Source organism: Dendrobates tinctorius, unplaced genomic scaffold, assembly GCF_039654945.1.
Source record: "Dendrobates tinctorius isolate UK_male_01 unplaced genomic scaffold, ASM3965494v1 ptg000093l, whole genome shotgun sequence".
NCBI classification, from domain to species: Eukaryota; Metazoa; Chordata; class Amphibia; order Anura; family Dendrobatidae; genus Dendrobates; species Dendrobates tinctorius.
This window is the reverse complement of record NW_027361761.1, coordinates 17,206,412-17,230,515: the sequence shown is the minus strand read 5'-3', so window position 1 is coordinate 17,230,515 and position 24,104 is coordinate 17,206,412. Positions and strand designations below refer to the sequence as shown.

The 24,104-nt window shown below is 49.1% G+C and overlaps 1 protein-coding gene across 2 annotated transcripts in view; it reads right to left on the bottom strand.

The window, feature by feature from the left end:
• Positions 1 to 18,471, bottom strand: part of LOC141098586 (cytochrome P450 2C5-like) — a 306,296-nt gene extending 287,825 nt beyond the window's left edge. Inside the window, exons 1-2 of one of the 2 annotated variants that reach the window (XM_073586497.1) lie at positions 18,371 to 18,471; positions 17,987 to 18,183 (exon numbers count right to left, since the gene is read on the bottom strand). In XM_073586497.1, the coding sequence (XP_073442598.1) occupies positions 17,987 to 18,166 (180 nt within the window). In that variant the 5' untranslated portion in view covers positions 18,167 to 18,183; positions 18,371 to 18,471. Of the gene's footprint in view, positions 1 to 17,986; positions 18,184 to 18,313 lie in introns of both variants that reach the window. The other variant, XM_073586496.1, reaches the window with a different exon arrangement.
• Between the last annotated feature and the right edge of the window lie 5,633 nt (positions 18,472 to 24,104).

Here is a 24,104-nt window from a genome sequence, read left to right as displayed (position 1 = left end):
CGTCACACTGGACAATTACACGTGCCATGCCCTGTTGTATCAGTTACCGGCCTGCTGGCCGTGTCACACAGGACGGGGCACGTGACATTCCTGCCTTAGCTGCTATTGTGCTTTTGCCATAACCAGCAGATGCACCACCACCACCATCAGTACCAGCTGCACCCCCACGCCCACGTACGCGGCCTCTTCCACCATACTTCCTCATGTTTGGGAAAATGTACCAACAATACCAGCAGAGATATGGTACTGTATGAGGAGCGTACAGCTGTGTAAGGTGTATGGAAAAATTTAAGTCTCCATATATATTTCGTTACTCACAGACACTCTCCCAGTATGTATTTGACCGTAATCCAACCAGCAGATATACGGTACTGTAAGAGAAGTGTACAGCTGTATACGTTTTTGGTAAAACTGTCAATCTCCATATATTTCTTTCCGGAGTCACACACAGATGCTCTGGCAGTATGTATTTGACCGTGATGCAACCAGCTGATATACGGTACTGTATGAGAAGCGGACAGCTCTATATGGTGTATTGAAAAATGGAAATGTCCGTATATCTATTTCTGGAGTCTCACACACACACATATGCTGTGTCTGTATAGATGTGACCGTAATGTGAACAGCAGATATACAATACTGTTTGAGAAGCGGACAGCTCAATACGGTGTATGGAGAAATGGAAGTGTCCGTATATGTATTTACGGAGTCTCACACACACACGCTGACTCTGTATTGTAATACTTAGGGGAACTCTACGTTAGAGAGTGGACCCTCTGGGTCACGGATCCGGAGCCCCTGGGCCGAGCATGCCAGGTGAAGACCGACCCCTATACAGGGATCGTTAGGGGCAGGGCCACAGAGGACGGAGGCGCGACAGCCGGAACCAAGAGGGACGGCTCCATGGACAAAAGGACTGGGAAGGTGACGGTGCGAAAACGAGCAAGGACCAGTGGCACAGGGGATGGAATACTACGGGAGAAAGGCACGTGGAAGGCCAAGGCGGACTGGAGACAGAGGAGGGCACAGGGGATGGAGGGAAGACAGCGCCCAGGCAGACTGGGTGGAAGGGAGACACGAGACTGAGGACGGCAGAGCGATACAGGCAGAGAGAGGTTAACTACAGCAAAACTGTAGAGGCCAGAGGGTGCAGAGAATCTACACAATCATCAGGCGTCCTCCTGACAGCGAGGACGCCTGAAATACAGCACACCCCCGGAAGTGCGTCCCCTGGACCCGCCCCTCAGCGCCGCCCACCGCTGGAGAGAGAGCGTGGGAGGTGGCGTGCGCGAACCAGGAGGCGGGAGCCAGGAGCCGCCGTGAGGCCGAGTGGACGGCGGGCGCGTGACCGGACGGGAGCGCGCTGGAGAGGTAACGCTGCGGCGCGCGCCGCAGCAGCAGGGGCATCGGCGGGCATGTACCCCTCCCCTTACATCCTCCCTTACTGAGATTGGCCAAAAACCTTTTCAGAATGAGAGGGGCGTTGATATTCTCCCGAGGCTCCCAGGACCTCTCCTCGGGGCCAAAACCCACCCAATCGATAAGAAAAAAGGTCTTACCCCGGACTCTTTTCATAGCCAAGATGTCCTTGACCTCGAAGACGTTGTCCGAGATCGCAGGTGAGGGAGGGACGATGGAAACTGGTTGGAACCGATTCAGGACTACGGGTTTCAAGAGCGAGACATGGAAGGCGTTGGGCACCCGGAGCGAAGCAGGCAACCTCAGTTTGTAAACCACTGCATTGATACGTCCAATCACTTCAAAAGGCCCAATGTACCGAGGACTTAGCTTGTAAGAGGGAACTCTCAGACGGATATGTCGAGTTGAAAGCCAGACCTTGTCACCCGGATGGTATGGGGGCACGTCCTTCCGTCTCTTGTCCGCATGTTTCTTGATTCGGACGTTGGCACTTTTGAGCGCGTCCCTGGTCTCTCTCCAAATCTGCGAGAATTCTTTAGCAAGAGAATCGGCTGCGGGTACTCCTGTAGAGGTGGAAAAAGGCAACGGAATACTTGGGTTCTGACCGGTTACCACAAAAAAAGGTGACTTAGTGGTAGATTCACTAGGATGATTATTGTGCGAGAATTCAGCCCAGGGTAAGAGCGCAACCCAGTCGTCCTGATGAGCGTTGGTGAAGTGACGTAGAAAGGTGGTTAACCCCTGATTAATTCGCTCCACTTGGCCGTTGGTCTGAGGATGATATGCGGAGGAGAAGTCAAGAGATGTACCCATAAGCCGGCAGAGTGCCCTCCAGAAGCGGGAGGTGAACTGGACCCCCCGATCCGACAGAATCCGCTGAGGAAGACCATGCAGCCTGAAGACCTGGTGGATGAAGATCTCAGCCAACTTCGGGGCGGACGGTAGTCCCGGTAAGGGAATAAAATGGGCCATTTTAGAAAAACGATCTGCCACGACTAAGATGGTGGTACATCCGGCTGAGCGGGGTAAGTCAGTCACGAAATCCATGGCAATCTGCTGCCAGGGAGCCTCAGGAACTGGCAACGGGTGAAGAAGACCGGCGGGCAAAGTCCTTGCCACCTTATTCTGGGCACAGATTGTGCAAGAGGCCACGTAGTCCATCACATCCTGGCGAAGCGTGGGCCACCAGTAATACCGGGACAGCAGTAAGAGAGTCTTCTTTGTCCCAACGTGTCCAGCAATTTTGGAGGAATGTCCCCAACCCAACACCTCTGTACGTCTGCTTGAAGGGACGAAGGTCTTCCCGGGCGGAGGGATAGCAAAATTCACAGGAGCCACGGTGATCATCTTAGTCGGCTCGATAATATAGGATGGGACTTCATCCCTCTCTGAAGACTGCAACGACCTGGAAAGGGCATCGGCCTTGATGTTCCTATTACCCGGTCGGAAGCGAAGTTGGAAGTCAAAGCGGGAGAAATACAGGGCCCACCGGGCTTGCCGGGCATTGAGCCTTTGGGCAGACTGCAGATAAGCCAGGTTCTTGTGGTCCGTGAGGATGGTAAAGGGATGTACAGCCCCCTCGAGTAAATACCGCCATTCAGCCAAGGCCATCTTAATGGCCAGTAATTCTCGATCTCCAATGGAGTAGTTGCACTCCGCCGGTGAAAAGACTTTAGAAAAATAACCGCAAGGAACCAGCCGTCCGGACGAAGCCTGCTGGGACAGGACCGCCCCCGCTCCAGTGGAGGAGGCATCCACTTCCAGGACAAAGGGTCTGCTGGTCACAGGCCGATGCAAAATGGGTGCTGACGAAAAGGAGCGTTTCAGAGTTTGGAAGGCGTTTTCCGCTTCAGGGGACCAGGTATTGGGCTTCGTTCCCTTGCGGGTCAGGTCCGTGATGGGTTTGGTAACCGTAGAAAAGTGAGGCACAAACTGACGATAATAATTTGCGAACCCAAGAAACCGCTGGATGGCCTTAATCCCCACTGGACGGGGCCACTTGAGTACCGCACTGAGTTTTTCGGGATCCATCCTTAGACCGGAGTCGGTGACGACATATCCCAAGAAGGGTAGAGACGACTGTTCAAAAAGGCATTTCTCGATCTTGGCGTAGAGTTGGTTCTCTCGAAGGCGGTGCAAGACCAAGCGTACACTCTTGCGATGAGAGGGCAGATCGGGGGAGAAAACGAGAATGTCGTCCAGGTAGATGACTACACAGGAATAAAGTAGATCCCGGAATACCTCATTGATAAATTCTTGGAACACAGCGGGGGCATTGCAAAGGCCGAATGGCATGACTAGGTATTCATAATGCCCGTCACGGGTATTGAAGGCCGTCTTCCACTCATCCCCAGCACGGATCCGGACCAAATTATAAGCTCCCCGCAGGTCTAACTTCGTGAAGATCCGGGCTCCTCTCAGTCGGTCAAAAAGCTCCGGAATCAACGGAAGGGGGTAATGATTTTTGATGGTGATTTTGTTCAGACCCCGGTAATCAATGCAAGGCCGCAGTGATCCATCTTTCTTCCGAACGAAGAAAAAACCCGCGCCCGCGGGAGAGGAGGACTTTCGGATAAACCCCTTGGACAGATTTTCGTGGATATATTCCGTCATGGCAGAGGTCTCGGCTGGAGAGAGAGGGTATGTTCTACCTCTGGGAGGGACCGCTCCAGGAATCAGGTCGATGGGGCAGTCATAAGGCCGGTGAGGAGGCAGGGAATCTGCCTCTTTCTTGCAGAAAACATCAGCATAAGCGTGGTATGGCACAGGAAGACCAGGGAGGTCTGCAGACTTAAACTGAGGATGGGAACGAACCAGGGTACGTAAACAGTTTACATGACAGGCGTGCCCCCAGCGCAGGATCTCTCCGGAGCGCCAGTCGACAACTGGCTCATGCCGCCTAAGCCAAGGTAGTCCCAAGAGAATGGCGTGGGATAATTGAGGCAGGACATAAAAGGCAATCTTCTCAGAATGAAGTGCGCCAATTTGCAGGTTTACTTCAGTGGTTACCGTGGTGATGAGCCCAGGAAGAGGTTTGCCATCAACGGAGGTGATTGCTCGAGGGTTACTTAGGACGACTACGGGAATCTGGAGTCTGTCAACCTCCTCCTGGTGGATGAAGTTGCCTGCCGCGCCCGAGTCCACATACGCCTCCACGGAGCTACGCCCCCGACCTGAAATAAGCAGAGCTGAAACAGTAAGTGGAAGAGAGGGGGTAGAATCACCTAGGGGGCCCTCTCCTACCTGGCCTAGGCGGATGCGTTTCCCGGTCTCTCAGGGCAAGTGCGTATGAAGTGATTGGCCCCTCCACAATAGAGACAGAGTCCCTTGGTCATCCTCTCCTTCCGCCGTAGTTCAGACAGCTTGATGCGATCTACTTGCATAGGCTCAGGGGTAGGGTTGCTAGGGGGAGCAACGGAGCGCGGAATGGGAGCTTGGTATAATCTAAAGGACCTCTTCTCCCTGGCTGACTCTCTGGCGCGTTCCTGAAAACGCAGGTCAATACGGGTAGCCAGGGAGATGAGATCTTCCAGGGTGGTGGGAAGATCACGCCCGGCCAACTCGTCTTTGATTTTACTAGAAAGGCCTCTCCAAAACGCACCAACCAATGCTTCATTATTCCACCCCAGCTCTGAGGACAAGGTCCGGAAACGGATGGCGTATTGCCCTACCGTAAGGGACCCCTGGCTGAGGTTAAAAAGGGCCTCTGTAGAGGAAGCATGACGTCCAGGTTCATCAAAAACCTTACGGAATGTCTCCAAAAAACACTGAATGTTGGTCACCACCGGGTCATCCCTCTCCCATAAGGGGTTCACCCAAGCCAACGCCTCCCCCTCTAGATGGGAGATGATAAAGGCCACCTTGGCCCGATCCGTGGGGTACTGTTGAGGTAACAGATCGAAGTGCAATCTGCACTGATTTAAAAATCCCCTACACAATTTTGGGTCCCCACAGTACCTGGGCGGTTTACCGAGACGGGGGGGAGGACAAGGGACGGCGTCCCGGGCTTGGGAGGAAGCGGCCGCAGAGGACTGCAAAGAAAGCAGCCGATCATCCATGGACGCCATATACCCCAAAATGTGGGACTGGGCATCGCGCTGTTGTGCGAGCTCCTGCTGGAGACTGACTAAGAGGGGTGCGTGCGCTGGGTCTGCGGTTTGAAGAGCGGAGAGCCGGGAGTCCATGGACTTCATGAACGACATGATACGGGTCTGGTTCTCTCTAAGGAAAAGCAGTTCCTTTTGAGTGGCAGCCGCGGCACCAGCGGGGTCCATGGCCTGATGATACTGTAATACTTAGGGGAACTCTACGTTAGAGAGTGGACCCTCTGGGTCACGGATCCGGAGCCCCTGGGCCGAGCACGCCAGGTGAAGACCGACCCCTATACAGGGATCGTTAGGGGCAGGGCCACAGAGGACGGAGGCGCGACAGCCGGAACCAAGAGGGACGGCTCCACGGACAAAAGGACTGGGAAGGTGACGGTGCGAAAACGAGCAAGGACCAGTGGCACAGGGGATGGAATACTACGGGAGAAAGGCACGTGGAAGGCCAAGGCGGACTGGAGACAGAGGAGGGCACAGGGGATGGAGGGAAGACAGTGCCCAGGCAGACTGGGTGGAAGGGAGACACGAGACTGAGGACGGCAGAGCGATACAGGCAGAGAGAGGTTAACTACAGAAAAACTGTAGAGGCCAGAGGGTGCAGAGAATCTACACAATCATCAGGCGTCCTCCTGACAGCGAGGACGCCTGAAATACAGCACACCCCCGGAAGTGCGTCCCCTGGACCCGCCCCTCAGCGCCGCCCACCGCTGGAGAGAGAGCGTGGGAGGTGGCGTGCGCGAACCAGGAGGCGGGAGCCAGGAGCCGCCGTGAGGCCGAGTGGACGGCGGGCGCGTGACCGGACGGGAGCGCGCTGGAGAGGTAACGCTGCGGCGCGCGCCGCAGCAGCAGGGGCATCGGCGGGCATGCCCGCCGATGTGACATGTATAGATTTGACCATAAAGCGAACAGCAGATATACGATACTGTTAGAGAAGCGGACAGCTCTATACAGTGTATGCAAAAATGGAAATGTCCGTCTATGTATTTACGGACTCACACACACACGCGCTGTCTCTGTAAAGATTGGACCGTAATCCAAAGAGCAAATAAGCAGATATACGATACTGTTTGAGAAGTGGACAGCTGTATATGGTGTATGTATGGAAAATTTTAAATCTCCGTCTATTTTTTTACAGTGTCAAACACAGATAGCATGTATTTGTCCGTGATACCAGCCGGTACACGGTAGTATGTGAGGAGCGTACAGCTCTATACGGTGTATGTATGGAAAAATGAAAATCTACGTCTTTTTTTTCCATAGTCTGTATAGATTTGACTGTCATCAAACAGCAGATATAGGATACTGTTTGACAAGCGGACAGCTCTTTGCGGTGTATGTATGGAAAATGTTAATTCTCCGTCTATTTTTTAACGGAGTCACAAACACACGCTGTCTCTGTATAGATTTGACCATAATCAAACAGCAGATATATGGAAAGCTCTATACGGTGTCCTGTATGTATGGGAAAATGAAAATCTCCGCCTATCTTTTTACGGAGTCACACACAGAAAGCATGTATTTGTCCATGATACCAGCCAGTAAATGGTAGTGTGTGAGGAGTGTACAGCTCTATACGGTGTATGTATGGAAAATTTTAATTCTCCGTCTATTTTTTTGCGGAGTCACACACACGCTGTCTCTGTATAGATTTGCACATAATCAAACAGCTGATATAGGATACTGTTTGACAAGCGGACAGCTCTACATTATATGGTGAATGTATGGAAAAATTTTAAATCTCCGTCTATTTTTTAACGGAGTCACACACACACGCTGTCTCTGTATAGATTTGACTGTAATCAAACAGCAGATAAAGGCTACTGTTTGACAAGCGGACAGCTCTATATGGTGTATGAAAAAATTGAAATTTCCGAATATTTATTTACGGAGTCTCACACACGCACGCTGTCTCTGTATAGATTTGACTGCAATAAAAACAGCAGATATACAATACTGTTTGATAAGCGGACAGTAGAGTTGAGCGACTTTTGGTATTTTAGGGTCGAGTCGGGTTTCGTGAAACCCGACTTTTCCAAAAGTCGGGTCGAGCAAGATCGTCCGATTATAGGGAAAAGTCGGGGTCGTCCCGAAACACGAAACCCAATGTAAGTCAATGGGGAATAAAAGTCGGCAGTGAGAGGAGGACAGGAAACACACCTACAGTGCCCATTTGAATGCCAAAAGCATCAATTCTTCATACTTAGCTTGTCAACCTTAATTAACTTCATAATACAAGTTATGCACTGAAAAATGGGGGTTATTTGGCTAAAGTTGTGGGGGGGGGGGCTGGCTCCAGGTTTTCATGTGCCCTGGGCGAAAGAGCGCCCCTTTAACACATACCACAACTCATCATGCTCCGATACGGCAGAGAAATAGCGGTATAGTACAATGAAAAATACTTCACTTTTTACATCTCATGACGAGGCCCATCTATTTCTCCATACAGAATCATTGGTCCCATATAATGTTTGAAACAGTATATGATGAGCTCCACATAATGCTACAGTATATGTTGGTCCCCATGGATGAAGCTCCACTGTCTTATGGGCCCAAATAATGCTCCAAACATAATGGGCCCCATTTCTAATGCTCTAGTGTATAATGGGCCCTGTAAATGCTGCTCCAGTGTCTGATGTCCACCTTTGGAATGTTCCAGTGTATGGTGGGCCCCATCTATCATTCTCCAGAGTATAGTGCTCCCCAAAAATTGCTGTCCCAACATTGAAAACAATCAAATAAGTCTCCTCGCTAGGGAATCCCTGTACTAGTCTGGACTCCTCATTGTCCCCATCTTCCATCTCACTGCACAGTATTTCAACCTTGCAAGTGCTGTGATCCTGAGCAAGCAGGGGGGGCCCACTCGTTGGTGACGGCACTGGCACAGGGCCCCTGATAGTACGGTGGTGTGTCTGATGGCGGGTGGGCCGAACCTGCACTTTCATCTGCAGCTTCCTCTTTGTCACCGTGTAAGATGGAACTGTATATGGGAAGGGTAACCTGAGTTTCATCAGGGTCAGATTCAGGCCGTGTAGCGTGCGAGGGGAATGTAGTGGTCTGGGTCAATGTACTAGCAGATTCATCGAGCAGTGGCTGGGCATCAGTGCACTTGTGTCGCCCCCAGGAGTACGGTCGCCACAGTGGCATTACCTTCCTCCTAGGGAGTGTGATGTCATGCTTGGGAGCAACGAAGGATCTCTCTAGCAGGTTAACTGATTGGGCGGCGTTATTCCCACGAGTCATGACCCTCCAAACAGCGTTCATGAAGGCAAAGTGTTTGTTTTACGTGGGCAGTATAGTTGCAAAGCTGAACCCTAAAGGAATGTCCAGTAGGGCACCACCAGGAGTGGAGCCTACGGTTTAATTCGACTCCACCTGGGAAACCTCAACTATGCAAGCTACAGAAAAGATGCACAGATTGCAAGCTTAATTCCGTTAACGAACGAGACTCCGTCATGCCCCGCGGTCCGAGTACGGCTTACTAGAGGGACACGTGAGGCTCTGGCACATGAGAGTGGCCAATAACTGGTGTGTCATGGCCTTACATGTCCGTGGCTGCATGTGTGCTACACTGAAAAGGCCAGCGTTTGTCGCTTACAGGTGAAGATAACCCGCTGAACAATGTTAGTGATGGGGATCTGTGATTACAATTATTACCCGCGAACGCTGATTTCCCAGTAAGTGCAGGTCAACCGCAGTTCCGGAATTAGGCCTAACCGTCATTCCTGAAAAAATGAAAAACTGACGTATGCAAACCACAGGTGCTGTAGCTTGCTTAACAGCTCGCCAGCCGTTCTCAGGCCCAGTATGGATTACACGTGATTGCACAAAGGTGAGAAAGGGTAGCGTATCCCCGGGTAACATGTATGGATAGCGTACACATTCAAAATATATGTCTATACATCAGGAGGCAGGCTCAGACGGTGTTAGGCCCAATATGGCTTGCACGTGATTCCACAAAGGTGAGAAAGGGTAGCGTATCCCCGGATAACATGTATGGATAGCGTACACATTCAAAATATATGTCTGTACATCAGGAGGCAGGCTCAGACGGTGTTAGGCCCAGTATGGCTTGCAGGTGATTGCACAAAGGTGAGAAAGGGTACCGTATCAACAGATAACATGTATGGATAGCGTACACATTCAAAATATATGTCTATACATCAGGAGGCAGGCTCAGACAGTGTTAGGCCCAGTATGGCTTGCAGGTGATTGCACAAAGGTGAGAAAGGGTACCGTATCCCCAGATAACATGTATGGATAGCGTACACATTCAAAATATATGTCTATACATCAGGAGGCAGGCTCAGACGGTGTTAGGCCCAGTATGGCTTGCAGGTGATTGCACAAAGGTGAGAAAGGGTACCGTATCCCCGGATAACAAGTAAGGATAGCGTACACATTCAAAATATATGTCTATACATCAGGAGGCAGGCTCAGACGGTGTCAGGCCCAGTATGGATTTGACGGCCCAGATTACACAGCGGAGGAGCAGGGAGAGGTAAAGATTGCAAATGCTGGGGCCCTGCCCAAGCAAGGGGGGCCCACTCGTGGGCGTCGGTACTGGCACTGGGCCCCTCATAGTACAGCGGTGTGTCTGACGGCGGGTGTGCACCACCACCGTCAGAGACACTTGATTGCACTATGAGGGACCTTGTGCCAGTGCCCGCACCCAAGAGTCGGCCTACCCACCTGTCCAGGGCAACAGCACTCACACAGTGTCGTGCGCTAGGTGGTGACCCCGGCCATGGGGGGGGGGGCAGCACAGTTAGGGAGTTTTAGAAAGTGGCATATGTTGATGTTGGACATTCAGCTGACGCAAAAGGCGAAATAGGTGAAGTCCCAGGCAGAGGTGGACCAAAGCAAGCCATTTTTCTGTCACCCTATGTGTCATCAGGGGAAGGTGGGACAAAATCCTTGGAAACCCATGCATGGTTCATTTTAATGAAGATTAGATCATCCACATTTTGGGTTGACAGACGGGTCCTTTTTTCTGTCAGGATTGATCCAGCTGCACTGAAGACTCTTTCCGATAGCACACTTGCAGCTGGGCAAGCGAGCTCCTGTAAGGCATATTGGGCCAATTCAAGCCAGGTGTCCAGTTTAGCGGCCCAATAGTCAAAGGGGAATGACCTGTGTGGGAGAACATCGATATGGGAGGAAAAGTAGTTTGTAACCATAGTTGACAACTGCTGTCTCCTGTCACTTTTCATCGATGCAGTATTACCAGTTGTGTGAGCGGTATTTGAAAAATCAGTCCACAACATTGTCATGAAACCCCTGTCTCCAATGCCACTTCTGCTGTGTGCACCACGAACACCTCTGCCAAGCTGCCCCCGGCCCGTACGGCTCGTGTGAGAACCATCACCGCTGCTGTGTGCTGGGAATGTCTCAAGCAACCGATTTACCAGAGTTGCTTGTTTATTAGCCAATATTAGGTCAAGGTTCTCCTGTGGCATGATGTTTTGTAATTTGCCTTTATAGCGTCGATCCAGGATGCTGGCCAACCAGTAGTCGTCATCGTTCATCATTTTGGCAATGCGGGGGTCCCTTTTTAGGATCTGCAAGGCATAATCTGACATGTGGGCCAATGTTCCCGGTGTCAATGATGCACTGCGAGTGCTGGCTGGAGGAGCACTTTCTGGCAAATCCACATCCCTCCAGTCACGCACAAACCCTGTACCAGACCTTGCCATGCCAATATTTTCACTTGCCCCACGAGATGCATCCTCCTCCCCTAAGTAATCATCCCCATCATCCTCCTCCTCCTCTTCTTCCTCCACCTCGTCCAGGAGAGGTCCCTGAGCAGACAATGGCTGAATGTCATCAAGGATTCCCTCCTCCTCTTCCTCCTCATCAACATTGGCTGCAGACGCCTGCTCCTTAAGGTGCGTCAAAGTTTGCATGAGCAGACGCATAAGTGGGATGCTCATGCTTAGGATGGCGTCGTCTGCGCTTACCAGCCGTGTGCATTCCTCAAAACACTGAAGGACTTTACAGAGGTCTTTCAGCTTCGACCACTGCACACCTGTCAACTCCATGTCTGCTCTCAAAGTGCCTGGCCGTGTATCCTCCCACAAATGCATTATGGCCTGCCTCTGCTCGCACAGCCGCTCCACCATGTGCAGGGTGGAGTTCCACCTTGTTGCAATGTCGATAATGAGGCGGTGGTTGGGAAGGTGGAGCAATCGCTGCAGCTTCTGCATACGAACGGAGTGTACAGGCGACTGGCGGATGTGCGCGCACAGTCTTCGCACCTTCTGGAGCAGGGCTGTTAACTCCGGATAATTTTTGAGGAAGCACTGCACCACCAGGTTCAAGGTGTGAGCCAAGCAAGGTATGTGGCTGAGTTTTGAAGGGGCTATGGCTGCCACAAAATTACGGCCGTTATCACTAACTACCTTGCCTGCCTCAAGATGTACACTGCCCAGCCATGACTCAGTTTGTCGCTTCAAGTACTCGGCCAGCACCTCGGCGGTGTGTCTGTCGCCCAAACACATCATCTGCAACACAGCCTGCTGACGCTTTCCACTAGCTGCTCGATAGGGGGACACCTCATGTGCAACAGTGGCAGCTGCAGATGGAGTGCTCGTACGACTGCGCTCTGTGGACGAGCTTTCGCTTCTGGAGGAGGAGGAGGAGGAGGATCGAACGCCTACAGCCAACTGTTTCCTATACCGTGGGCTAGGCAGCACTGTCCCACCACCGCTGTCCCCTGTGGACCCTGCATCCACCACATTAACCCAGTGCGCAGTGATGGACACGTAACGGCCCTGGCCATGCCGACTGGACCATGCGTCAGTTGTGAGGTGCACCTTTCCGCTCACTGACTGCTTGAGTGCATGGACAATGCGGTCTTTCACATGATGGTGGAGGGCTGGGATGGCTTTGCGAGAGAAGAAGTGGCGACTGGGTAGGTCATAGCGTGGTACTGCATAGGCCATGAGTTCGCGGAAAGCTGTGCTTTCCACCAACCGAAAGGGCATCATCTCAAACGAGATTAGTTTGGCAATGTGGCGTTCAAACCCAGTGTACGCGGATGAGAGACTGAGCACTTTCTTGACCTACTCATAGTGTCTGGGAGGGTGAGCTGGACTTGAGAGCTGCATATGGTGGAAGTAGCGGTGGACAGGGCGGACTGAGAGAGGGTTGATGATGGTGATGGAGTTGGTGTTCTTTCTGATGGCCTAGAATCAGTCTTTCGTTGATATAACAGTGGGATTCCCTGACTGCTGTGGCCTTGCAACGACACCTCAACATTTGCTGCTGTGCTAACTGGTGGGCTTACAGTGGGGGAAACAATGTAGCGTTGCTGACTACTTTCGTTGTGATCAGTTGCACATGTGGCACTTGAGGTTTGGTGTTGTGTCCACGCTTGCAAGTGCATGCTGGTTAAATGTCTAAGCATGCAACTGGTATTCAAATTTTTCAGATTTTTCCCTCGGCTAAAGGTCTTTGCTCACTTCTTACAGATAACCTTGGCCTGATCATGAGGATTTTGTTCAAAAAAGTGCCACACTGCACTCTTCCTACTTTGGCAGACATTTTGCGGCCTAGCACGCTGTGATCTTTTGACCCTCTGGACAAGCTGTCCAGCAACTATTTTGATGTTTGGAACCTGTCTTTGGAGTGCTCCGGGCCTGCCAGATAACAGCTGTTGCGATGTCGATGTCTGCTGTGGATGCTCCTCATCTGAGCTATTGGAAGCAGCACCCTCTTCCCCCAATTTATGCCAATCTGGGTCAACAACTGGGTCATCCATCACCTCCTCTTCTATGTCATGTGCACCTTCCTCTGTGTCACCGTGTATGGTGGTATAGTGTGCGGGAAGGGGCACCTGAGTCTCATCAGGGTCAGAATCTGGCTCTGTACACTGCGAAGACAATGTAGTGCTCTGAGTGAATGTACCAGCAGAATCATCCATCAGTGGCTGTGCATCAGTGCACTCCATGTCAGATTCATCTTGACCTGGGTAATTCACCATTTCACTTGATAATCCAGGCATGGTATGTGAAAACAGCTCCATGGAGTAATCAGTAGTATGGCCTGCGTCATCCTTCAATCTTGGTTGGGGTGAAGGACACAAGGAAAGGTGTGGTTCATGAACATGAGCCTCCAATGACGACTCAGTGCTTTTACTTTTTACAACTGAAGAAGAGGAGGCGATAGAGCTGGAGGCAGAGTCAGCAATGTAAGACAAAACTTTTTCCTGATGCTCTGGCTTTAAAAGCGGTTTGCCAACTCCTAGAAAACTAAGCGTTCGAGGCCTAATGTAGCCAGACGATGACGCAGGCTCAACACCTCCTGCATTCGGTCCTATTTTGCTCTTGCCACTACCATCAGATCCACCACCAACACCATCATTACCAGCTGCCAACCCCCGCCCAATTCCACGGCCTCTTCCACCAGACTTCCTCATTTTTGGTAGAAATGTAGACAAAATCCAACAAACTATATAGTAATGTAAAACAAGGTACAAGGTGTCTATAGGACAGGGGAGATTTTGAATTTCTGCAGACACTTGTGGACACTGGACACTTTTGGATTGTGTGAGGCCCACTGAATATCTGAGCGCTCTGTCACAGGGTCGATGGCAGAGCTGTGACCAAAGTGACTAGAGGATAAGGGAGATTTTGAATTTCTGCAGACACTTGTGGACACTGGACACTTATGGATTGTGTGAGGCCCACTGAATATCTGAGTGCTCTGTCACAGGCTCGATGGCAGAGCTGTGACCAAAGTGACTAGAGGATAAGGGAGATTTTTAATTTCTGCACACACTTGTGGACACTGGACACTTATGGATTGTGTGAGGCCCACTGAATATCTGAGCGCTCTGTCACAGGCTCGATGGCAGAGCTGTGACCAAAGTCACTAGAGGATAAGGGAGATTTTTAATTTCTGCACACACTTGTGGACACTGGACACTTATGGATTGTGTGAGGCCCACTAAATATCTGAGCACTCTGTCACAGGCTCGATGGCAGAGCTGTGACCAAAGTGACTAGAGGATAAGGGAGATTTTTAATTTCTGCACACACTTGTGGACACTGGACACTTATGGATTGTGTGAGGCCCACTGAATATCTGAGCGCTCTGTCACAGGCTCGATGGCAGAGCTGTGACCAAAGTCACTAGAGGATAAGGGAGATTTTTAATTTCTGCACACACTTGTGGACACTGGACACTTATGGATTGTGTGAGGCCCACTGAATATCTGAGCGCTCTGTCACAGGCTCGATGGCAGAGCTGTGACCAAAGTCACTAGAGGATAAGGGAGATTTTTAATTTCTGCACACACTTGTGGACACTGGACACTTATGGATTGTGTGAGGCCCACTAAATATCTGAGCACTCTGTCACAGGCTCGATGGCAGAGCTGTGACCAAAGTGACTAGAGGATAAGGGAGATTTTTAATTTCTGCACACACTTGTGGACACTGGACACTTATGGATTGTGTGAGGCCCACTGAATATCTGAGCGCTCTGTCACAGGCTCGATGGCAGAGCTGTGACCAAAGTGACTAGAGGATAAGGGAGATTTTTAATTTCTGCACACACTTGTGGACACTGGACACTTATGGATTGTGTGAGGCCCACTGAATATCTGAGCGCTCTGTCACAGGCTCGATGGCAGAGCTGTGACCAAAGTCACTAGAGGATAAGGGAGATTTTTAATTTCTGCACACACTTGTGGACACTGGACACTTATGGATTGTGTGAGGCCCACTAAATATCTGAGCACTCTGTCACAGGCTCGATGGCAGAGCTGTGACCAAAGTGACTAGAGGATAAGGGAGATTTTTAATTTCTGCACACACTTGTGGACACTGGACACTTATGGATTGTGTGAGGCCCACTGAATATCTGAGCGCTCTGTCACAGGCTCGATGGCAGAGCTGTGACCAAAGTGACTAGAGGATAAGGGAGATTTTTAATTTCTGCACACACTTGTGGACACTGGACACTTATGGATTGTGTGAGGCCCACTGAATATCTGAGCGCTCTGTCACAGGCTCGATGGCAGAGCTGTGACCAAAGTCACTAGAGGATAAGGGAGATTTTTAATTTCTGCATACACTTGTGGACACTGGACACTTATGGATTGTGTGAGGCCCACTGAATATCTGAGCGCTCTGTCACAGGCTCGATGGCAGAGCTGTGACCAAAGTGACTAGAGGATAAGGGAGATTTTTAATTTCTGCACACACTTGTGGACACTGGACACTTATGGATTGTGTGAGGCCCACTGAATATCTGAGCGCTCTGTCACAGGCTCGATGGCAGAGCTGTGACCAAAGTCACTAGAGGATAAGGGAGATTTTTAATTTCTGCACACACTTGTGGACACTGGACACTTATGGATTGTGTGAGGCCCACTGAATATCTGAGCGCTTTGTCACAGTCTCGATGGCAGAGCTGTGACCAAAGTGACTAGAGGATAAGGGAGATTTTTAATTTCTGCACACACTTGTGGACACTGGACACTTATGGATTGTGTGAGGCCCATTGAATATCTGAGCACTATGTCACAGGCAGAAATTGGCTAGTGTATCACAAACTACAAGGTGTATGTAGAATTGGGCAGAATAGGAATCTCCCTAGAGTGTAGGTCTGTAAGAACGGAACATGTCCTCGACTTATTCTCACAGAGTGACACACTGATAGCTTCACTGTGGCTGTGATAACAGCCGTTACACGGTACTGTGTGAAGAGTGAAGAGTGTACACCGCTGTATGGTGTGAAAAAATGCACGCTCAGTACCTCAGCAGGACAAAAAAAAAAATTGGGATTGCTTTTAAAAAAGCAGTTTGCGGAGCAGTGGGTAAACAGCAATGCAGGAATGTCAGGAAGCCTTAGAAGGCAGCCCAACAACCAACACCACTGATACACCACTATATAGCCTCCCCTTGCACTGCACAGTGACTGGTGTGTTGTACAGGCAAAATCGCTAGCAGCAGAAGCAGTTTTTTATTTCTTCTCAGCAGGACAAAAAAAAAAAATTGGGATTGCTTTTAAAAAAGCAGTTTGCGGAGCAGTGGGTAAACAGCAATGCAGGAATGTCAGGAAGCCTTAGAAGGCAGCCCAACAACCAACACCACTGATACACCACTATATAGCCTCCCCTTGCACTGCACAGTGACTGGTGTGTTGTACAGGCAAAATCGCTAGCAGCAGAAGCAGTTTTTGGTGTCTTCTTCCCTGCCTAACGCTCTCCCTACAAAATCATCAGCAGCAGCAGCTCTCTCTATTCTGAGATCAGCATGAGTAACATGGCGGTCGGCGTGCACTCCCTTTTATACCCCCTGTGACGCCCACCAAAGCAAGCCAATCACATGCATGCCCTTCTGAAAGATGGTGGTGACCCGTGCCTATGTCATCACGTTGCCCACAGTGTCCGTGGATCCTGATTGGCTGAAAAAGAGCGCAAAACAAACTTTTGAAACGCGACTTTGGCGCGTAAGTCGCCGACCTCGTGGCCGACCTCATACTAGGGTCGGGTTTCGTTTCATGAAACCCGACTTTGCCAAAAGTCGGCGACTTTTGAAATTTTTCGACCCGTTTCGCTCAACTCTAGCGGACAGCTCTATATGGTGTATGTATGGAAAAATGAAAATCTCCATCTATCTTTTTATGGAGTCACACACAGATAGCATGTATTTGTCCGTGATACCAGCCGGTACACGGTAGTGTGTGAGGAGCGCACACCTCTATAAGGTGTGTGAAAAAATGAACGCTCGCTAACTGTGCAGAAAAAAGGAATACAAGTATTTTTGCTTTGAAAAAAGCAGTCTGCACAGCAGTGTGCACACAGCAATGCAGCTATCAGGGAGCCTTATAAGGCAGCCTAATAACCACCAGAGCTGCTGCACACAAAAATATCCTCCCCTGTCACTGCACACTAACTGTTGTGTTGTACAGTGAAAATCGCTATCAGCAGAAGCACAGTTTTTTTTTTCCTGCCTAAACACTCTCCCTATTGAGAACGAGCAGCAGCAACCTCTCCCTATGCTAAGATCTGCAGAAGTAAGATGGCGGTCGGCATTCAGGGCTTTATATAGCCACTGTGATGCCACACAAAGGCAGCCAATCACTGCAATGCCCTTCTCTAAGATGGTGGGGGCCGCTGCCCATGTCATCGAGTTGCCCACAGTGTGCGTCCTTGATCACTGGCTGAGGAAAGGCACTGGAAGCATTATTGGAAATGTGACTTTGGCGCTCGAGTCGGCGACCGCATGGCCGACCTCACGCTATGGTCGGGTTTCGATCGGCGAAACCCGACTTCAGCGAAAGTCGGCGACTTTTGAATTTGACCGACCTGTTTCGCTCAACTCTACAAGCAAACTGTGTGAGCAAACCCTTTAAATAATTCTGCTCTTCATTTTGTGGCTTATTATATTCCCATTCCTTCCAGGCACCAGAATCAAAAACATTTAGGATAAAAAAATCAAATGACTGAATGTTACCTCGTGCATTGTCAGATATGGTCTCTCCGCATCTAGAATGTGCAGATTCCCAATGATTGGTAGCGGTCGAGGTCCGGGGGGCAAATTATAAGCATTTTTTTTCCGTCCAAACAAAAACAGGACAAAAAAAAGACACAAAATAATAGAGAAAACGAATGTGATGGGATCAGATGGGATCATAATGCCAGGAAGGGTTTCTGTAGGAAGACAAATAGAAACATATAAATGTGCAAACATCTAGAAACATTATCTTACCTATGTCTATGTATTGCATGTCTTTCTCTTTCTTTCTTTCCACAGAATATCTATAAATCTATCCTACCGTACCTAGAATCCTTCTGTATTCTCAGTGCTATTTTTCTATCCCTCAGCATTTATGCTTACGTTGGTAATGAAATGTCCCCGACTGGATCCTGCTCTTCAGTGTGATTTTCCAGTTCTGATTCACCTTATATAACACTGAAAATGTAACGTGATATTTACAACCCGCCCAGATATCCGGGTGAAGAAATTGTTTTCTTTGAGGTTTGCTGTGCTATGGAGCAAAGTTTTCCCGTAACAGAGTTCAGCTACAAATTAAATCTAACTGACTGCAGGACCCAACATGTCCATGAATAGCACAGACCAGTGGTGAGAAGATCGGTGGTCTACGTTCTTCTACAGCTGGAGCTGGTTATACAGATGTGGTAGCTGTTGGCTGATCGGAGGCTCAGTGGATTGTTAGTCTCCATACACATGAATACACATCACAGCCAATGGGAGGGAGGAATAAGTTGCTGTCAGCAGGGCCAGACTGGCCATGGGCTGCTTTGGCTGCCACATTATTAACAATCAAGAAAAACACATCCAGCCCATAAACGGCAGCGCTTCCCAGGACTCACATCCAGAGTGATGTGAGTCCTGGATGTGATGTGAGTCCTGGGAAGCGCTGCCGTTTATGGGCTGGATGTGTTTTTCTTGATTTACTCATCCTGTGTGAGCATGAACCTGGCTCTTTCACTTGGATCCACCCGAGGCAAGCTGCAAGCCCTGTCTTCTGAGAAGTATCCCAAAAGGAAGGATTTTTGAGGATACATAATCCAAAGCTATATTAGTCTTCTATCAGATGAGTGCATAAAATTGTGCACCCTTTAAAGACTACAATATTGTGTTTACGCACTTAGGGCGCCGCAAATTGTCTGTTCTTCTCTCCCAAACAGGGTTTTTTTTGCACATTAGTAACAATTGATGTTTTCAAGACATCCATACTGTTAAGAGTTTTGACGGAGCAAAAAGTCACCAAAAATCCATCACTTATCCCAGCATGTCACGGGAATCATTAATAATATTGGTAATGTAGTAAATCTTCCTTTCCTCCATCCAAGGTAATATCTAATATATAAAGCTCAAATTGTGTATGTATGTATGTGTGTGTGTGTGTGTATGTATGTATGTATCTACTGTATGTATGTGTGTGTGTATGTCCGGGATAGGCATCTGCACCGTCGCAGCTACAGCCACAAAATTTGGCACAGTCACACGTCTGGACCCCGAGAGCGTCCTAAGCTATGTTGTGAGGCAAAATTTTAACCCTGCGCGTTCCAATTCACCAAACAATTTTGCCCCTATCTACATACTGGGGGGAAAGATGTGTGCGCGTCAAGCGCCGCCCCTCATTGTGATGTCATAATGCCCCTATTTGCATACTGGGGAAGCAGTGTGTGCGTATCAAGCCCCGCCCCTCATTATGATGTCACAATGGTTGCCATGGCGACGCTGATGTTATAATAGGTTGCAAGCCCCGCCGCTCATTATGATGTCATAATGGTTGACTATGGGATGGTGGATGTGTGATGAGTATATGGGCACCGGACTATGGGATGGAGGATATGCATGACGGGTATATGGGCACGGGACTGTTATGAAAGAGTCACCGTAGGAGGAAGACACAAAAATAGAAGCTACGTCCAGGAAACCTGAGAAGTTGGCAACTATCAGATTGCAGACCCCTGAACCTATCAACACAACTAGCAGTAGCCGTGGGGGGTTCCTACGGTGCCCTAGACCCCTCGATCACAGCCGGAGAGCTAAATAGCCTAAAGACAGAAAAGGAAATCTGAACTGCCCCAGAGCAGACCCCAAAGTAAAAGGCAGCCCCCAACATATAATGACGGTGAAGCAAGATGAAAAAACACTCACACAGACAGAAAGATAGGCTGAGCAAACGATGGGGCCCAAACTAACTAAACAGGACAGGAAAGGAAGGTTGCTGTCTGCAATCTGCCAAAACCCTATCAAAGACATAAGCCAACAGGCTGATATGGAAAAAGACCCTGAAGCAGCTAGGCTTCAAAAGCTATATCAGCACTCAGGTACTTTCTGAAGACAGAGCTAAAGGAATTCAGCTCACCCCAGCAGGGAATGGCAGAAATCCAGAAAAACAAAGCAAAACAAAGTCAAAGCACAAATGCAAAAGGCAGAGCCGAAAACTTAGCTTTAGAAGAGCAGGAATTCAGACTGGTCTCCAAGGATCCCACAGAGAAATCACCCGCAGGGCAGAAGGGCGTCGGCGGCCTTCTATCCAGTCAGTCACTCCACTCAGCCAGTCATCATCATTAGGCTCAGGTGCTTGACAATCAGGCTCACTACCTTTCTTTACCAGAAGAGGGAGTTCATCGGGCCTCAGTAGTGAAGGGGAAAATGAACTCACAACAGTACCTCCCCCTTGAGGAGGGGTCACCGAACCCTCATCCACGCCACCAGGGCGATCAGGGTGAGTCCGATGAAAGGCACGCACCAATCTATTGGCATGAATATCAGAGGCAGAGACCCAGGAATTATCCTCCTGACCATAACCCTTCCACTTAACCAAATACTGGAGTCTCCGTCTAGCCAGACGGGAATCCAGTATTTTCTCTACCTCATATTCCATGTTATCTTCGACCAATACAGGGTCTGGAGGTGCCACCCCCGGAACAACAGGTTCAACAAACCTCTTCAACAAAGACTTATGGAACACATTATGGATTTTAAAAGTGACAGGAAGAGCCAAACGAAAAGAGACCGGATTAATAATCTCGAAAATCTTGTAAGGTCCAATAAATCTAGGCTTAAACTTAGGAGAAGCCACCTTCATAGCAATATTTTTTGATGATAACCACACCATATCACCAACCTTAAACTGGGGACCGATGGTCCTATGTCGGTTGGAAAACCGCTGGGCCTTTTCCTGGGAGAGAGATAACTTATCCACCACTTGGTCCCAGATCTGGTGCATTCTCTCCACCACAGTGTCAACACCTGGGCAGGCAGAGGGCTCCACCTGCCCTGAAGAAAATCGAGGATGAAACCCAAAGTTACAAAAAAAGGTGACATCAAAGTGGCAGAACTAGCTCTATTATTTAAAGCAAATTCAGCCAAGGGCAAAAATGAAACCCAATCATCCTGATCAGCGGAAATAAAACATCTCAAATATGACTCTAAGGTCTGGTTTGTTCTCTCTGTCTGCCCATTGGTCTGAGGGTGAAAAGCAGAGGAGAAGGACAACTGAATCCCCAGCTTGGAACAGAAAATTCTCCAAAATCTAGACACAAACTGAACTCCTTTGTCAGATACAATGTTCTCAGGAATCCCGTGCAAGCGAACCACCTGTTGCAAAAACAGGGGCACCAACTCAGAGGAAGACGGCAACTTAGGGAGTGGTACAAGATGAAACATCTTAGAGAACCTATCACAAATCACCCAAATAACAGTCATCCTTTGAGAGACAGGAATATCAGAGATGAAATCCATTGAAATATGGGTCCATGGCCTCTTGTGGACAGGCAAAGGCATCAACAACCCACTAGAGCGAGAACATGATTTAGACCGGGAGCAAGTCCCACAGGACTGCACAAAATTCCTGACATCACGAGACAAGGAGGGCCACCAAAAAGACCGACTCACCAGATCTCTAGTACCAAAAATACCTGGATGACCAGCCAAAGCAGAGCAATGAGCTTCAGACATCACTCTCTTCTTCCACTGGTCAGGAACATACAACTTTCCACTGGGACAACGCTCAGGTTTGTCCTCCTGGAACTCCTCCAGAGCATGTCTCAAATCGGGCGAGATGGCAGAAAGAACTACCCCTTCGTCTAAGATGGTAGCAGGCTTGGTCAACACAGGAGAATCAGCAAAGAAGCTCCTAGAGAGGGCATCTGCCTTGACATTCTTAGTTCCAGGAAGAAAAGAAACCACAAAATCAAAACGTGTAAAAAACAAGGCCCACCTAGCCTGTCTAGGGTTCAAGCGCTTAGCCGACTCTAGGTAAATCAAATTCTTGTGGTCAGTGAGGACCACGACTTGATGTTTAGCTCCCTCCAACCAATGTCTCCACTCCTCAAATGCCCATTTCATGGCCAACAGTTCCCGATTCCCCACATCATAGTTACGTTCAGATGGAGAGAACTTTCGGGAAAAGAAGGCACAGGGATTCATTTTAGATGTTACAGGATCCTTTTGGGACAAAACAGCTCCTGCACCAATCTCAGAAGCATCCACCTCTACCTGGAACGGAAGTGAGACATCAGGTTACCGCAAAACCGGGGCGGAGGTGAATCTTCGCTTCAGCTCCTGAAAGGAAGAAACAGCCTCCGGAGACCAATTTAACACATCAGCACCCTTCTTAGTCAAATCAGTCAATGGCTTGGCAATACTAGAAAATTTTGCTATAAATTTCCGATAAAAATTAGCAAAACCCAAAAACTTCTGGAGGGCCTTCAAAGAAGTGGGCTGAACCCAATCGTAAATGGCCTGTACCTTGGCCGGGTCCATTTCAATAGTTGACGGAGACAAAATAAATCCCCCAAAAAAATCCTCTGTACTCCAAAAAGGCATTTAGATCCTTTGACATACAGGGAATTCTCCCTCAAGATCCGGAACACAGTCCGAATATGTTCTACATGAGAATCCCAATCCTTGGAGAAGATCAAAATATCATCCAGATAGATAATCAAAAATGTATCGACAAAATCTCGGAAAATATCGTTCATGAAGCACTGGAAGACAGAAGGGGCATTAGTGAGCCCAAAAGGCATCACCAGGTACTCAAAATGTCCCTCCGGAGTATTAAACGCCGTCTTCCATTCATCCCCATGCTTAATGCGAATAAGATTATACGCCCCCCTGAGGTCAAGCTTGGTAAACCAGCAAGCACCTTTAACTCTAGAAAATAGATCCGAAATCAGGGGTAACGGATACTGATATTTAACAGTAATTTTGTAGAGGGCACGATAATCAATACAAGGTCTTAATGATTCATCCTTTTTGGCTGCAAAAAAAAACCCGGCACCTAAGGGTGACGAGGATGGTCTAATGTGACCCTTCTCCAACGCCTCCTTAATATAGGATCGCATAGCCTCGTGCTCGGGTACAGATAAATTGAAGAGCCGACCCTTGGGAAATTTACACCCCGGGCTCAGTTCAATTGCACAGTCATAACTCCTATGAGGAGGCAGAGACGCAGACTCATTCTCACTAAATACATCATAAAAGTCCGCCAAATAATCAGGAACATCATGCGACTGAGGAGAGGTGGAAAACACCGGAGCCTCACAAAAGGCACACCTACAACCCCAACTCACCACATACACAGATTTCCAATCCAAAACTGGATTATGAATTTGTAACCAGGGAAACCCCAGAACAATGGTATCATGCAGATTATGCAACACCAAAAATCTGCAATTTTCTTGATGGTCTGGTGCGACCCGCATTACCACCTGGGTCCAAAACTGAGGTTTATTTTTCGCCAAAGGAGTAGCATCAATCCCCCTCAAAGGGATAGGCATCTGCAGAGGTGTCATCGGAAATCCACAACGTTTAGCAAAATCCAAGTCCATTAGGTTTAGGGCTGCTCCCGAATCCACAAAAGCCTTGGTGGAAAATGTGGACAGGGAGCAGATCAGAGTAATAGCCAGAAGAAACTTAGGTTGAACACCACCAACAGAAAACGTGTGTGCAAAGCGTTTCAATCATTTAGGAAAGACAGAAATAACATGCGAGGCATCTCCACAGAAAAAACACAACCTATCACGCCCTCTGAACTCCCGACGCTGCTCTCTGGACAAAACTCTATCACATTGCATAGGTTCAGACA